The sequence below is a fragment of the Antedon bifida genome, chromosome 8 (genome assembly GCF_963402885.1).
Source record: "Antedon bifida chromosome 8, ecAntBifi1.1, whole genome shotgun sequence".
In the NCBI taxonomy this organism is placed as follows: Eukaryota; Metazoa; Echinodermata; class Crinoidea; order Comatulida; family Antedonidae; genus Antedon; species Antedon bifida.
The window spans coordinates 207348-225895 of NC_136233.1; the positions used below are offsets into that span (position 1 = coordinate 207348).

The window sequence follows — 18548 nt, forward strand, 5'->3', positions numbered from 1 at the left end:
TAAGCGCGAAAATCTAGCGGCGGTAAACTCTACTCACTCTAAAAACACGTGCCCAGGAAACACATTAATCTTTTCGTTCAAAAAACAGAATACTGAGTAATAATTCTTACTTGCATCTATTCATAATATCTAGTATTAAGTATTGGTATTGGTCTTACCTGTTCCATAATAGGCCGGATATCAACAGCATTGCTGCACCTCAAAATGCATCCAGTCTGTGAACCAGTTCAGCATATTCCACCACCTGTATTTACACGAGAGCATGGTCAGGTGTTCCAATATGGCATTGACGAACAGTTTACAAACATTTAATTTATTTTCGAATTCGAATGGTTTTATTTATTGCAAGAAATACCACGGCTTACGTAGGATTCTGTATTTTTATTACTGACCGAGGGTAAAGGCATTATTTATGGGTCTATGGGATTATTGCCGACCATTCCAGTTTAGTGAAGATGAAGCTAGGTTATATAAATGTTATTTATGTCCGAGTGTAGGCTTGTGCAACAACAACGTCATCCATTATGTTTCTGAGGTGAATGCTAATTTAAGCAATGTACAGCTGCAGCTAATGTTATGTTTGTTAATATTAATAACCGGAATAATAGAATGTTTTCATAATGTATAGACGCGTGTCTTTAGTAAAACAACATGACAAAATAAAACAAGCAATCGTGATGTTAGACTTGGCTCATTTGTTTAATGTTCAAAATCACAGCAAAAATATCTCCTTCATGCTTTCAAGCAAACATAAATAAAACAAACAATGCGATATATTCCCCATTTAATTGGTCAGCAAACGAAACAGTTTCCTTGGACAGAAAGGTATATAAACGCATAAACCATGGCGGATTAACATAAATCAACTACAAAATGTGGATTATAATTTTATATACATGTGTACTCAACATACACTCAATTTCAGTAAACCTTTTTTTATAAACTATGACACGCCAACCACTATTTTACATGCACAAATATACATCTTTATCTTACATTTTATTATCAAAACAATCTATTTCATATAGGCCTTTCATACTTCAAATTAAAAATACCACTATGATATTTAACTTATATTCAAATTATATAAATATGAAGACGTGACCTTCGAAAAAAAATATGTTCATAAATTAATCAAAATCTCGTATAACGAAAAACGTAGTAGTTCAAAAACCATCAGCAGGAATATATAAAAGAAAACACTTGGTTATACTGTTAGATACACGCAATCATACTAACATACATACTATTGTACCTGTCTTAATAATTGTACATGACAGATGTATGTAGTGATATAGGAACACAAGTTTAATAAACTATCTTTAATTACGCAAAACTGTATTACAACTTGAAAATTGGCGCACGTAAAGTGTACGCCAACACGGATAGGGATTATATTTAGAAACGGGATAAACGTGTTCGATACAATATTGGAGCCGATATCGGGTTACGTATATTATTTGTCGTAAAATACATATCGTATTACTTGCTTTAATTGAGAGGAAACTGATCTGTATGCTATTATCAAACTCTCGGAAAAAGGGAGTACAGTATATTAAATACATATATAAAAAAACCAAATATAATATTTTAAAGAAAAAGTTGAAAGTTAAAAATACAAGACAATTGAAATGAAATAAATAATTGTGGAACGTTATGACGCGTATCGCGCGTAGCAATATGGTAATTGTCATAAAGACAGAAAGCGCGAAAGTTTGGTACTACATGCGACGTACATGTCTAGGGTAACTTTTGTATTGATATTTTGTACTTTTTTAATCTTCACGTTGTTTTTAATGTTGTAATTTTGTATTTTTTTTTTGGATGATTATGTTTTGCTTTGGAGACCCACTTGATAGTTTGATTTAGTTCGCTTTTGGGAATCCTGTCTCTCTCTATTGTTTGTTATTTTTTTGTTATAAGTATATGAGACGAAATAAATGAAATGAAATGAAAAAAATACACTTGAATTAGAAAGCGCATGGTAAAGTGTATTATTATTTGGGACTTAAAAGAGAAGAACATAATATGAACTATAATATGCACTATAAGATGTAGAAATACAGAAAATGATAAACTAGATGAAAATATTGTCATATAGCACCGTCACCAGAGTTCAATCAATTGACCAGTAAACCAGTTAGCAACCACCAGTGACCGTTACCAGTGGCTACTTGTGTTCAACCACCAATGACCAGTCACCCTTCATGAACACCAGTTAGCAACCACTAGTGACCGTTACCAGTGGCTACCTGTGTTCAACCACCAATGACCAGTCACCTTTCATGAACACCAGTTAGCAACCACCAGTGACCGTCACCATTGACCACCAGTGACCGTCACCATTGACCACCTGTGTTCAACCACAACTCACCAGTCACCTTTCGTGAACACCAGTTAGCAACCACCATTGACCGTCACCAGTGGCCACCTGTGTTCAACCACAACTGACCAGTCACCAATCGTAATAGAAGTGACCAACTGTGATCTGCTAATGATGTATACTAACAGCAATGTACTAATGAATGCATTCAAAGTACAGTACTCGTGGAGATACTGTTGTTAAATACAAAATAAGTAAGTCAACAGATAACCTCTTAAGAAGCCTAAAGGTATTATAATATTACGACCTCCTTCCATTAGCGAACCTCATTTAATGAAAATACCCAATCAACAGGTAATCTTATCCTGCTGTTTGAATGTAAACTTTGCAATGTTACTTGTCTGTTTCTATCTACATAACAAACCAAACAAATTCATCATGTACAAGACGTATTAAAAAATTAGGCCTGCAGATTGTGCAAATCAAAATGAGACGGTAACATTAACTTGGGCGATGAATGTGGAACTGATTTCTGCATTATGGGGAGACAAATTATGGGTGGGTTTGAGTGCGTGGGTTTGGAAATTAATAGAAATATATGCGTGGGCTTGCGTCTATATCATAATGGGTTTATAATATTAATAAATCGGCTACATTAATTTCTATGCTAAGTTTCTCAGAAAATAGACTGGAACAGAGCACTTACTTTGGTATAAACAAAGATTGATCTTTGAATGTGAAATGGATCTTAGTATCATTGGGCAATGTATTGCCAACAGACTATTTCATAATTTAAACAACCTTATTTATTAGCTGTGCATCAATGAAACCACATAATTCTCCTAGGATCATCATTTAATGAGCTGCTAAATCCAAGTTATCAGTTGAAAGCATGGAGTAAGGACCCATATAGCCATGGCTGCTAATAAACTGGGTTATCCTCTGGAACCAGTATGTTTAACATTGTCTATGGCTTTTGATACCACTATCACGTTTTTTAGTAAAATGATGCTGCTGATAGCCTATTTCAGGTTTCCACTTGAGAATATGAAGATTAACTCATGTCATTCATATTAATCAAGTTGACCAAAAAGTAATTTAAGTTCTCTATAAGTACTTCCAAGTTTACCAGATGTAAGTTGTTTTGTTTCAACTTGTTGCCTTACGGCTATTAAATACCCATAACACTGGTTGCATTTGTTGTATCTAAAATAAATGATAATCAAAAACTTATTCTTTCAAATTCAGCATCCATAATTTAGCAGAAATTTATTTATACACAAATAATTGTTGTTTAAGAAACCTTTCTATGTAAAAAGATCTTTTAGCAGCATTTCACTTGGAAGTTAATAACCATCTAAATTCATACATTGAGTATTGTTTACTTTATTCACCGGGGAAAAGTGACTTACAAAAGTATGTATACTAAAACGCAAAATAAGTGATAAATCAGGCCACTTTTAGAATATCAAAATAAAGTGATCCATTTCGTTTCAGAACTCATTAAGGATTACTAAATAGCCTTGGATTGCAAAGATAACGTTTTTCTAATAATTCTACAATCTAAATATTGACATATTTAGCAGTAGATACTTACCTTTCCTCTCTCATAATATCAATTCCTTGAGGGGGTAGGTTTATGTTGGTCTTAATTAAAGATGAAAAGCTTTTTAATATCAGTTTGGTTGCCGTACAACTTGTCAAAACATAACTATACATAAAAACAAGAAATATATTAATAGATTGTGTTGACAAATTATTGAGTAGCTACTCTATTAGTAATGAGTTTAAAATAAATCTTGGTTATATATTTTGTACCAATAAATCCTGTTTTCAGTACTTACTTTTCATATTTACTGCTAAGAATGTCCTTAATTTTTGGTAAAAGTAGAACACACAAATCTAAGGTCCATAGGGATCTGTCATTGAGAAGATCACATGTTAAACTATGCAGACACTCAACAATAAACATGTCAGTAGAAGACCTTCACAATAATCTTATATAAGTCAAATGTGCTGATGTATGTTAATGCTGTAGTATCATGTACTGTACATTAAAATACAAATACATTTATTCATCAAATCACAATTAAAATAATAGTATGTGCAATGATTGAGAAAAATGATGAAATGGGGTCTCAGGAAACCAGAAGGTTTGTGTGATAGAGCTTACATTATAAAGTTATAAGTTAAGTTGATTACAGAGGGTCCAGTAATATGTTTGATATAATATAAAAAAAAAGCCATTATGATTCTATATTCAACTTTTTTTGTTCAGGAAAAGGAGTTTGTTTTTATGATCACAAAAGAGAATGTATTTCCATAAATTACAACTGTGGTTACTTTCTACTTACTTTTTTAAACATAGAACGTTTAGTAAATCTACCAAAAGTGCTTGGTCACCCATGTTAACTGCAGATTCTACAGCGGTCTGTATGAGATATAGATTTAACATTTAAAATGAAAACACAATTTTATTAACTTTAACATACATATACTTATGACATAGTCTCAAAATTAGGTTAGTTAATTGAGAAACTATATTTTGACTTGTGAAAATGTAAACAATTTATAATTACAGATAGTTACAGCAAAAATAAAATTGTCAATGGGTGTATTTTCATAAAATGAGATAGGACATTTCACAGACATGTTACCTCTACATCTTTTTGAGACAGTAGGTACATATATATATATATATATTTCAACTAAACGATACCCTTGCTGTAATTCCACAAAAATATAAAACCAAAATTAAAAATTGTCAAACAATTTTTCATTGGTGGTACTATGTGATTTTACTTGAACTACTGTATTAATTAGTAAAATAGTGTAAAGCTCTGTCTACACTATCAAACTAGTTTGAAAAATGACTACCAAATATGGTAGTGATATGACATCATCATGTCCATATATGGTAACATCACATTTTTGTTGTCACATAAAGTTTGATAGTGTGCAGAGAGGTGAATACCTTGGTATCTCCTGTGCTCCATATTGCTTTGATAACTTGTAGGTTCTTATTTCTACTGGTCATTACTGCACACATTGAATCATGACCTTTGTTTAGAGATTCTATTACTTCTGATTCTGATTTCGCTTCTACTTGTGATGTCATTTTATTTTCCGATTGTAATTTTACCTTCAATTACAAACATTTATTAGTCAATAGTTGGTAAAAACTATTAGCTCAGGCTGTTATAAAATGGTAGAAACAATGTAGTGTGTTAAGTAGAGCAATTGGATCTGTTTTTATCATGACATACCTGAAGTAAATTTGGTGGAAATCATATGCAAAGTGTAATTAATATGAAAAAATGGCTTGGTAAAAACTTACAGGTAAGAATTCATTAACGTCAAGTCCCACTGGCTTTTCTCTATTAGCTGGTATAATAGTTTCTTTCATTTTCTTTTCTGACATAACTGGTTTCTCAATGTACCTAGGTTGTGGCTGTGTTGGTGCTACTTTAGCTGTTGGCGTTTCTTTAATACTAGGTTTGGATGATATCGGTGTGGCATCTGGAACACGTTTCGCAAATGGAGGTTGAACGGCATCTGGAGCTCGTTTAGAAAACGGTGGTTGAACGGCGTCTGAAGTTCGTTTAGAAAACGGTGGTTGAACAGATTGTGGCTTGGAGGGTTCTACTAATGGGGCTGGGAATGGTTCTGCTTTACGCGTTGGAGATCGAGCTAAAGATAAAATATAAAGACATTAGACAAGACATGACACATCAATGCGTAGATCACAAATAATAAGCTCCTTAATTTTGAAATTCAATTCAATTCAATTCAAAGCAACATTTATTTTCTCCTTTCATATACAAAACAGATTTCAATGAACAATATATATGTAATCAAAATTTCGAAAGAAGAAGGTACACGCCCAGAAAGATGAAAAACACATCTTGTGGAGGACGTACCTATTACAGACACAGACAATGAAAATTTAAAAAAAATATAAATAAAAAATAAAATTGACCGAGGAAAAGTTAATATTTGGAAATAAGGTGACTTTTAAGTTTAGATAAAAATGATTTGCTAGAAACAGAGTTTAAGATGGGGAGTGGCAGATCGTTCCAAAAAGTGGGTCCGGAATACCTAATGTTGTGTTGAAAGTGGTTGGTTTTATGGGTTGGAATATTTAATTTTGAACAAATACGGGTATGATGATAATGAATTGAAGAATTTGGAGTGAACATGGAGCAGAGATGTTTGGGAAGGTTAGAATTAATAGAAAAAAAGATGAACGAGCCTTGTTGGGTTAGATTGATATCGGAGACTTTGAGAAGATTAAGCTTTGAAAAAAGATGAGATGAATGAGACAGGGGTGGGGCGCCAGATATAACCCTGATGGCCTTTTTTTGAAGAGTTTGAAGTTTTTTAATACTGGAAGGATAAGAGTTGCACCAGACAATATTGCAATAGTTAAGATAAGGCAGGATGAGGGAGCAGTAAAGAATACGAAGAATGTTAGGGGGTAAAAAAGAAGAAAGTCTAGTGATGATGCCAAGACTTTTGGAAATTTTATTCTCAACAAAATTGATGTGATTTTTCCATGAAAGTCGACTGTCAAGATGAACTCCTACAAATGTAGCAGATTGGACTGAGGGAATATCATGATTGTTAATAGAAATGTTATAGTTTGCAGTATCAATGTTTTTAATTTTCTGAGGGGTCCCAAACAGGATGAAGTTACATTTTTTGTGGTTAAGAGAAAGTTTGTTAGCTGAAAAGTATTGAGACATGAGGGTCAGATTGGTATTAACAGTATTAAATAAGGTTTGAATATCAGGGTCAGAGTAATAAACAGTGGTGTCGTCAGCATATAGAAAAAAATTAAGAATTGAAGAAGAAAGATATATATCATTAATATATAGAATAAATAGGAGGGGGCCAAGAAGAGCGCCTTGGGGAACACCACAAGTAACAGGGTTGAAGTTGGAGACAGAATTAGAATACTTGGTACATTGGAAACGATTGGTAAGGTAACTTTTGAAAAGATCATATGCGGGCCCTCTGATTCCATAGTGGGATAGTTTAAATAAAAGTATATTGTGGTCTATTGTGTCGAATGCCTTTGACAAATCTATAAAAACGCCGATGGCTAGATGACCACTTTCAAATGCGTCAACAATTTTGTTTGTTAAGTCAATGAGAGCCATGGGTGTGTTGTGACCTTTTCTAAAGCCATATTGATTTTTGTGAAGAATGTCATGTTTTGAGATAAATGAAAATGTACGATCGTAGATTACCCTTTCTAAAGCTTTAGAGAAAATAGAGAGGACAGAGATGGGGCGATTGTTAGAGAAATCAGATTTGCTTCCAGATTTGTAGATAGGGGTAACGCGCGCAAACTTCATCCTGTCTGGGAAAACACCCTTTAATAAAGCAAGATTAAAAATATGGGTAAGTGGAAAAGAAATGAGATCGGCAATATGTTTGATGGGCTTGGTTTGGAAATCATCAATACCGGGTGATTTGTTGTTTTTAAAGGTAGAAATGATTTTAAAAACTTCGGCCTCATTGACTGGAGTAAAGAATATTGAGTTAGGGGTAGGGTTGGGTAAAAAGTCTTTAAATGATCTGTTACTATTGGGAATTTTATTAGCAAGTGAAGGGCCGATTTCAGCAAAATATTTGTTAAAGGCATTTGAAATTATATTGGAATCATTGGTCAACTCCCCTTGAAAATTGAAAGAAGTATTTGTATGTGTATTATTTGATTTATTGAGCAGGGAATTAATTGATTTCCAAGTTGCCTTAATATCATTTTTGTGTTTGAGAAACGTTTTGTGAAAATGATTTTTTTTTGCAGCTTTAATTGTAGTATTTAATTTATTACGGAATTGTTTAAAGGCTGTTTCATTTTTTTGGGTGGGACAATGGATAAATTTAGAGTACAGTTTATGTTTGTGTTTAATTGAATTAAGTAGGCCATTAGACATCCATGACTTTAATTTATTATTTTTTTTTTCGTTTTTGAGGAGAGGAAAGTGTTTATCATATATTGATTTTAATATAAGTTCAAAGTGTGAATAAGCCTTATTTGGGTCATCAGTGTTAATAACATCAATCCACTGTTGGGTGGACATTTCAAGACGAAAGTTTGCCAGTGAAGTAAGGTTAAATTTTCTAAAAGTATAGTTTTTATTTGGATTAAGATTAGGGAAGGAAGCGTTGAGAAGAGAAATATTGAAGACAGGAAGATGATCGGAAATGTCGCTATAAAGTAGAACACTTGTGTTTTGGTATTCAATCTGATTAGTAAAAATGTTGTCTAATAAAGTGGCAGAAGTTTTACTGATACGGGAAGGTCTATGGATACAAGGAAGGTAATTATTACTGAAAAGCGAGTTGATAAAATCACGAGCATTGTTGTCAGTATCGTATATAAGGATATCGATGTTGAAATCTCCAAGAATGTAGACAATCTTGTTTTCTGTTGATAAAGAGGAAAGTACAGAGTCAAGTTAACTTACACAATGTTGAATTAGGTTTAAATATTTTTTCATAATTGTCTTGATCTTGTATATCTGCTGTTGATGAACCATCATCTTCTTTTTGATCTTCAGGTGAAGACGATGTCTCTTCTTCTGATCGCTTCATTTCTGGTTGTTGCCTACAAAACCAACAATTTCATTATTTGTTTTTATCAGACTGACTTCTAAAGTAAGGTTTATTGTTAGGCTTAATTGCTTAGTGGCTCCAGCTATGCATAATGTAACAGTCTACAGTTGACAGCCACAATCATTGCTGATAGGTTTATAAGCATTTCAATTAGAATAATGAAAATAGTAATATGAATGATGTACAAGTGCATTTATTTGGACACACAACACATTACTAATCAAGTACAGACTAAGATGTAGCATTTGCCCAACTGAACATTGTAATCATTCTTGCATCTTCTACTTAAATCCCACAACACAAAAATACACCCTGTAACAACAATTATCATAAAGCTGTGTCTACACTATCAAACTTTATGTGACAAAAAAAATGTGATGTGCCCATACATGGACATGATGATGTCACATCACTACCATATTTAAGCATATCACTACCATATTTACATCACACTAGTTTGATAGAGCTTAAGACAAGATAACAATGAGTTTCATGCTATTGAACATAATAAGCAGAATGTTGCATTCTATCAACTCATTCATTTCCAGTTCATTTCTAAGAAGCTGCCCCAGTTACCTTTTGCATAATATTATCCAATATGATTACCTCTTAAAAATATGTTTTCTTGCAGTTTGTTTAACAGTAAATGTTTTTCTGCGTCTTCTCAAATTAAAGAAATAAACCAAATGTTGTGAGTTCTAAATGTTATAGTTGGTACACTTTTAGAGCACATTTTTAAATGTGTGACACAATGGCTGTTGAATATGTATACTCAAGACATGTTGTGTGTGACACAATGACTGTTGAATATGTATACTCAAGACATGTTTTGTGTGACACAATGACTGTTGAATATGTATACTCAAGACATGTTGTGTGTGACACAATGGCTGTTGAATATGTATACTCAAGACATGTTGTGTGTGACACAATGACTGTTGAATATGTACACTCAAGACATGTTGTGTGTGACACAATGGCTGTTGAATATGTATACTCAAGACATGTTGTGTGTGACACAATGACTGTTGAATATGTATACTCAAGACATGTTGTGTGTGACACAATGGCTGTTGAATATGTATACTCAAGACATGTTGTGTGTGACACAATGACTGTTGAATATGTATACTCAAGACATGTTGTGTGTGACACAATGGCTGTTGAATATGTATACTCAAGACATGTTGCGTGTGACACAATGGCTGTTGAATATGTATACTCAAGACATGTTGTGTGTGACACAATGGCTGTTGAATATGTATACTCAAGACATGTTGTGTGTGACACAATGACTGTTGAATATGTATACTCAAGACATGTTGTGTGTGACACAATGGCTGTTGAATATGTATACTCAAGACATGTTGTGTGTGACACAATGACTGTTGAATATGTATACTCAAGACATGTTGTGTGTGACACAATGGCTGTTGAATATGTATACTCAAGACATGTTGTGTGTGACACAATGGCTGTTGAATATGTATACTCAAGACATGTTGTGTGTGACACAATGGCTGTTGAATATGTACACTCAAGACATGTTGTGTGTGACACAATGGCTGTTGAATATGTACACTCAAGACATGTTGTGTGTGACATTGCTGTCATACTGTCTATGATGGGTAAACAGGGGTCCCACCTGAGAATTACTCAATGTACTTGGAATAAAGTACAAATTACATCAGAGTAGAGCAAAACATCTGACTAATTATATTAACAAACTTATTGTAACAATATACATAATTAATTAATGATTGTGTTATTTATTTATAGGTTTATTAAATATGTATCAAGTTTGGAGACATACCTTGGTTTGGTTGAACTAGTGTGTGGTCTTCCTGTGTTAAAGTTCTTTCTATTACTTGATGTCAGAGGTGGTGAACATGGGTTAGGTTGTGGGTCTGGTATCGGAACTCCTCCTGGTTGGATCATCCCCTGTGTTGTGTTAATTTTCTATAAAAGAACAACTAAAGTGTCAGTCAAACAGAATTAGAATAGAGTCATTATAACCATAACAATTTGTTCTTTGAAATCATTTCATAAACATTTATTTCTATTAATGGTGCATCAAAAATAACAAACGAAGAAACAAATCAAGAAAAATACCATTAATAGTGGATTTTACAAGAAAATTATTATTTATTTAGTTTTACAGTATTACATAGTACATTTGGTTTTATACAATTTCAAAACAAGTACTCTTAATTTCTGTCTACATATCAAACTTCATGTGACGAAAAGGTGTGATGTACCCAAATATGGTAGCGATATGTTTAAATATGGTATTGCGATATGACATCATCATGTCAATACATGGGAATATCACATTTTTTTTAATCACATCACAAGTTTGATAGTGTAAACAGAGCTTGAGTCATACAAACCCATTTGTGTACTTACACTTAGATCTGCAACATAAACAGCCACATTTGTTTGGTTAAATGAGGCTCCAATGATCTGTTGTGAGGAGACTGCCATGTCAGCTACTTTCCCCCAGCCCATATACAGGCTATCATAACACTGCACAGGTTCCCAGCTATAAACACGTAGCATATCCTGACTACCTGTGAATATATGGTTACCTTCAGGGTGGAAGCATATTGACCTACAGATAAAATACAACAAATAATTAAAGGAAAGAATAAAGAAACATATGTAGTTCTTAATAATGATTTTAGAAAGATGTAGGTTAAGCTCTGTCTACACTATCAAACTTGTTTGACAACAAAACTGTCTCCAAATATGGTAGTGATATGACATAATCAAGATGATTGACAGCCTGTCGCAATATGTCCAATTTACCTTATTCCACTAGATTCTCCTGATGAAGAACTTACTAGCTCAAAGGTTTCTAAATCCCAAAACTTCACAGTTCTAAAGAAAAAATTGGTAAAAATACTTAATATTATATAATTTCATTTCTAATGAAATTATTGAATATTTAATTGTATTTTATTTTCTTGAACCTACAATATTCGAAGCTTAACTAAAGAAAAAGTGTTTAATATAAAGTATACTTTATTTTAAATTTTTATTTCATAGACATCCAACAGTGAGCACAAACTCACTAATTACAGGATGGATACAGTAAACTATTTTATAATTTATCATGCTTATAAACTAAGTCTAATTTGAGGCTTAGGGAGTGAAAGATTCACGAGTTACAACCCTGGCACTAGGTCAGGATTGAACCCTGGACCTTGGGATTGTAAGGCAAGCATGTTAACCACTAAGCTACAGCTCCACATTATCAAAAGTTTAAAATAATTCAAAGGCCTTTATTATTAATCAATACAAATCACTGTAACCCTACAACTAAATCAATATTAACAGCTGGTTATCATCAATACATCTATTATAGATATTAGCACAATAAAGGATTATAATTATTGGTGCATGAAAAGTCAGTATTGTTATAATAATCAATATATTTTATAATAATGCAATGGAAAGAGTAACTATGCACGTAATGAAGACTAGGGTTGCGTAAAAGTGCAATACAATCATGGGTCACATCAATTTGGGAAACTATGAAAAAAACTTAAGCTAAGTAACACCATTTGGGGACCATTTATAAATTGGGAACTTCTTACCAACCGTACTGGTGGCTATGGCCCTGAAAGTAGTATATTTTTGTTGTAAGAGGTTTTGTTTCTTACCTGTCATTACTAGCTGTTGAGAATAGGAATTCATTTGGATGGAATTCAACACAATTGACGGCTGCACTATGACTATGGAAATCATGGAGTAGTTTACCTGCTGTAAGATCCCATAACTGAAAAAAACCCCCAAAAAAACAAATATTATTGACCAATATTTCATACACTGACCATCAGGACTGGAAATAAGGAATGTATTTACCTTTGCAAGACCATCTTCAGATGCTGATGCAATCCACCGTCCATCAGGACTAAATCTAATACAGTTGACCGATCCACTGTGACCTTTGTATGTAAATATACAACCTTTCCTTCTAACATCCCATAACTGTAAAATATCAATTATATCATCACATTAATGTACATTTCTTGTACCTAACTTAACATTAGAAAATTGTTATACACACAAAGATAGTAAGTTACGTACAGTTAAATTAATTCTGAAAACAACCTTTACAGTGCCTCAACATACCCAATGGCAATTACTAATAACAAAACCAGAACTAGCCAAGCATTTGCTTTAATTAGCTTTAATTAGCTTTTGTCTTTTATTATTGGTACACTAGTTAAGAACATACCTAACTAATTTACAGTTCTCACATTATACATCTTTTAGTAAATGATGTATACTGTAGGAACTGTAAATTAGGCTTGGTGTTATTATAATAAACAATTTATATTCAAAGAAATTGTAATAATAGTAATCAGGTGATCAATCCACCTTATTCATATTATGGAAAAATAAATTCATAGCAAGTAGGAAGTGAATAATGTAATATTCTAAATAGTTGTTGATGCATTACAAAATGTAGAACTGGGAATAAATAAGTAATACAATCAATAATAATAATAATATATATGATTTGTAGGCCCCATTGCTTATTGTTAGTTTTGCATGTATATTTTATAAGCAAATGACAATAAATGGAAGTAATTCTCCACTGATGAATGAATACAGTGTACAAGTATTTTACAAATTAGAAATATTTTACATTCATAATAACAAAATAAATTACAAGTTGGCCAATTAGTTCACAACATACTGAAATACTGAAAAGCTTTATTTGTCCATTATCATATAAAATAATAATAGAAATTCTTCTTAAATACAAGGCATGACTAGAATTTTACCATACTATTAGTGAGTAGTACTTTAGTGTTGTTTGGAATAAGGAAGAGAAATTCTTTAATTGGGCTGAGCCTGCCATTGACATTTACACAATATTGATAAGATGTATTGGTTCATTGGGCTGAGCCTGCCATTTACAAAATATTGATGTATTGATAAGATGACAGATTGATTGTTGTGCTTTAGGTGCACACAATGTTATTTGAACTTGTACGATACCATTTAGATTTGCGACACAGCAAATTAACATAATTTACTAATTCTTCTAATTGTCATGAATTTCAATTAATATCAGAATGCACATTTTAGATTATTGCTTGTAGGACAAAGTAAATATTAATGGTTACATTTAATACCATACCTTATATAGTATTGTATAGTCCCTAGGGCCTGGGTACAACGTTTGGCAAAAATTTAGAGGGTGGGAATATAATAAGATTTCATTAACAATGGGCTTAAGTGTGCCCAAATTCAGCCTAAATTAGGAGATGGGATTATTCTCGAGGAGTAGTAATTTTCCTTCTATATAGGCAATTATAATGTTGGACATTCAATCAATATTTTGAACAAGTAAAGTGTGACCCATATCAAACAATGTTGGGATAAGTGATGTAATATATAAGGTGTTGAGGATGAGTCATGTTATGAAGATTGATACACAATATTGGAATTATTGCTTTTACACTACTGTAATTTATGCTATTTAATATGAATCATCTTGTAATTTAAATTCTTATTGCAACAACACAGCAAGTTGGGATTGACAAAAAGGAAATGAAAATATTAATAATGAAACATTACATGTTAATTATTTAAAACATTTTCTTCAGAAATTGCAGACATACTCAGTTTACAGTGTATTATATAAACAATAAAAAAAAGTGCAGTTAGACAAGCTAGTTGTGCATTCTTACGAAATAGAGGCAAATGCTTAGTACTTGCCTTTAAATTGGTGTCCATAGATCCAGAGGCAACAAAGTCTCCATATGGATGGAAATCCAAACTCTTTATGTTGCTTTTGTGTCCTGTCAGCGTCCTTACAACTATCAACAACAAAAAAGAACATATTTATATCAGAAAAAAAGAAACACATTATCATTTTGTTTTTTTATTTTGATATTGAAAGAAACTTAAATATCTCTTAATATATTTAATGCTTATACCAAAAATACCATTTGTACAGCATCATCATTGAAATCACACAGTCGAACCAACATTGCTGTTTTTCAGCAATTTACCTTCAAAACTATTGTTATATCACAATGTATACAGTTATTGTATATATTTTATGTTATCCAGTTACTTGTAATTAGTCTATGGTTTGTCATTATTGGGGTGAAGGTTACACATTTAACAAATAACCATGGAAACTATTTTCTAACTACACAGTATTGTTATTGTTACAAATTTTAATTGAGGTAGTTTTTTTAAAAATATGGAAAACCATTATCTTCAGTGTGTATTGAAATCTTTTGTAAGGGCTGACATTGCTATAGTAAGAATTGTTCAGCAAAATAAAATATTTTTTCGGTAATTTTAATCTACAAACAACCCAGTACACCAGTTATTGTATAGGCATGTAATTCTACAGTTTGCTGTATTCCAATAAGTTCATAGAAAGTTCAAAGTATACCATAGAGATTTATTATGTAATTTGTTAAAATATGCCTAAAATTATTAATACAAAAATTGGAAAACAAATTTAGCAATCATATTAAGCATGGTAAGAGAATTTTACCTTGAGAATAGAAAGCGTTTAGCACAAGTGGCATGTGTCTATTGTCTATATTAAATCAGCAATGAATTTGCACCATGTGTTAAGTGATGACACTAAAGTACAGACTTACAGTGTACATGGGTAAACAAGTGAATTGAAATATGTAATGATTTTAGGTTATCTAACCAATTATGTCATTTTTAATTTAAATTTTCTTAAACCAAAATATTTAATGTCAAAATGTTATGTAAAATATAATGTATATTCAATTTTTACAGATATATTATTTGATCAAAATTTTCTTTCTTTTAAATAAAAAAAAATCCTTAATTTCCTTAACTTAATGTACACTATCAATATCAAAATATGTACACAAAACATTAACAAGCAAAAAGAAAATTCCTTTATACAGCTGTGAGTCAGAAAAGACACAGTCTGAGTCATAACACATGTAATGGCAATTTTACATTAAGATACATGCTGCTGCTAAAACCCCATGGCAGCATTGTACCCTATGGCAGTCTGTTATGATATGGTTCATTACAAAAAGAATTAAACTTAAATGTATCAGAATGAATTCAATATTGCTTTAGGGGATGGTTTATGATAATAGAGTTTGGTTGAATTGAGTCTGAACACAGATGCCATGATTTGCATAAACTTATTTAATAAATAATAAACATTCTATATTTCAAAAATAATATCAAACTTGATGAATTGAACGTACTACAGTTTATCAAAATGATAAAGCCATTTAAATTGGATAATTGACAAGATAGGATTATACTTACTTTTTGCAGCTTCCAAATCCCATATCTTAAGTCCTCCTGATTGAGATCCAGCTACAACTAATTCTTCACTACTTGAAAACCTGACACATTCTACAGGAGTAGTGTGACCTGACAAACCCTGTCATGAAACAAGTTAATCCAGATAATGTTACAAATCCATTTAAACTCAATTGTACTACCACTAACAGATAAGTTAAACCACAATAATTAAGTTCATTGAATGGCCAAAGGTTACACAGGAGCTGAGAAATGTAGTGCAGTAGTTTGACGATTAACCAGGTTTATGAAAGACTCATTGCCTAAATGGCAAGTTGGATCAATTATTAAATTATTGAAATCATCACACAGATAACTGCAAAAACACTAGGCTAAATGTTGATGGGTCTAAGCATATTATTAAGCATATATATTAATATTAATAACCAAAGCTTTTGAATTTGTACAGGAGATAAAATGAATGCCAGAAACGTTGTTATTGATTGAATTTAATTTACATCTCTAAACAGCAGCTACTCCTAGAGAAATCAATCTTGAAAAGCAAATTACCATTTCCAACACTAGTTACTAACAGTAAACTCACCATTATACAATTAGGTTTGCCAACAGCCCACATGTTGACCTTCTTGTCCTCTCCACCGGTCACCATCACTCGACCACTCTTAGGTCCGAGAGCAAGACAGTTGACATTGGCCCCATGCGCCACAAATTCCTCTGGATAAATTAATTTCAATGTTATCCATCATAGGTGTATATTAATATTTACAATACAATTCTATCATGTAAAATTTAAATTACAAAAATGAATTGTTTGTTTAAAATTAGTTATTTTGAATAAAGATAATATTATGAATTGACTTACGCAACTTCCATGCCTTTTTAGTTGTCATTTTCTTCACAATTTTAAATTTCCTCAACTTTCAAAAAAACATATCAAGCAGAAACCTGTTAAAAACAGTGACAACTCTTCATATCATGTATCAGTCAATGGTTTCTAAGCCACTTACACCATCTTTGTAATTCAGTAATACATTATTCTATATTTACTATTTATGATTGCTACTATGCTGTGCGTAGTCTGTAATTGTAAACAGTGCAACTAATCAGAATTTGTATCTTTCATGCATATCTGCACCATATGTTGACAGTGTTAATATACAATACATTTATATTGAGTGTGTAGTTTAGTTACAAATGGTCTGACCACTGCCAATAATTCAAGTCATACCGTAATAGTAAAATATATCACTTGGTATAATCCTATAAAATTGACGATTGAAATTAGGGTTAGGATAGTGATAACTTTTCGTCTTCTGGGACAATTTCTTGGCAAACTTAAATTATGATTTTCTTTCAAGTTGCAATATGTATAATAATACATTTTGATTGAATATTTTTAAATTTTCAATTACAATTAATAAATTCAAAAGTTAAATTTGTGTCATTCCCTTTTCATGTTGTAATTGTACCAACAATGTTAGACCATTAATGAGTTTGATTGAAATGTGGATATATGTTAGAAATTGTTTACTTTGTTTGAACATTTTGTCTGGAGGTATTTCCCCGAGCAGAACTATTGATAATTGATATATGACGCGGACTGGTGTAGATATAGGAAATTTGTTCATGGAGTTGTTTCAAATATATTCGATCTATTGAATCAAACGGTATTTACAGCAGTAAACGAAAAAAAACCTATTTAATAGCAATACTGATAATACGGTAATTATATTAATACAGTACATATAAAATGTATCGCACAACAATGAAAAATGTAACAAATGTGTGTCACTCAACAAGAGTCAAAATAAATTCTTCTACCTAACTTTGTAATTTTGTTAATGATTGTTTTAGTCTGACTTTGTGACTGTGTTAATCAAATACGAACAATTACGAAATACATATAACATTTTATTTAGTTAAACAATATTGCTGCTCTTCTATCCTAGGCTGGGGCCTACTTCATGTAGGCCTAGCAACTTTTAGTTTGCCTCTCCTCCTCCTCTCTCAGCTCAAAGCTCAGCAGCAGCACTGCCTGACTGTCGTCGTTCGGTTCGATTCAGACTCCGCCGAACGAGTGCTACTGAGTGAGGAAAGGCAAATGCATGCTTTCTATTATAAAACAAGAAAGTCCAATTATGACAATGCCTGGAAAGTTAAATATCGGTTACACGACAGAACATGAACTCTGTTTTATATGATTAAAACATATTAATTGCAACTCACTTTATTATCACCTTCAACTTGTCGCAGCGATTGCCAAGGAATCGGCGGACCCCAGTTTTTCGATCAATTTTAG

General features: G+C 32.1%; 1 protein-coding gene across 1 annotated transcript; it reads right to left on the reverse strand.

Moving 5' to 3' along the window:
* Positions 1 to 680: 680 nt before the first annotated feature.
* LOC144850878 (katanin p80 WD40 repeat-containing subunit B1-like) lies at positions 681 to 18530 on the reverse strand. The gene is made up of 17 exons (XM_078708371.1): positions 18476 to 18530; positions 17112 to 17194; positions 16833 to 16963; positions 16253 to 16370; positions 14687 to 14787; positions 12818 to 12943; positions 12616 to 12731; positions 11759 to 11830; positions 11357 to 11561; positions 10764 to 10909; positions 8803 to 8942; positions 5661 to 6013; positions 5298 to 5465; positions 4678 to 4754; positions 4168 to 4242; positions 3921 to 4034; positions 681 to 3529 (listed from the first exon to the last, which is right to left on the reverse strand). The coding sequence occupies exons 2-17, from the start codon at positions 17137 to 17139 to the stop codon at positions 3397 to 3399; spliced, it is 2103 nt and encodes a 700-aa protein (XP_078564497.1). The 5' UTR covers positions 17140 to 17194; positions 18476 to 18530; the 3' UTR covers positions 681 to 3396.
* Between the last annotated feature and the right edge of the window lie 18 nt (positions 18531 to 18548).

Bases quoted from the DNA above. Each gene is read 5' to 3' on its own strand.
- LOC144850878 (XM_078708371.1), bottom strand. From the start codon at position 17,139: ATGACAACTAAAAAGGCATGGAAGTTGC. The intron at 4,035-4,167 runs GTAAGTACTGAA...TTTTATGTATAG, and splicing joins CTTAGCAGTAAATATGAAAA to TTATGTTTTGACAAGTTGTA. The intron at 3,530-3,920 runs GTAAGTATCTAC...CATTTATTTTAG, and splicing joins GATATTATGAGAGAGGAAAG to ATACAACAAATGCAACCAGT.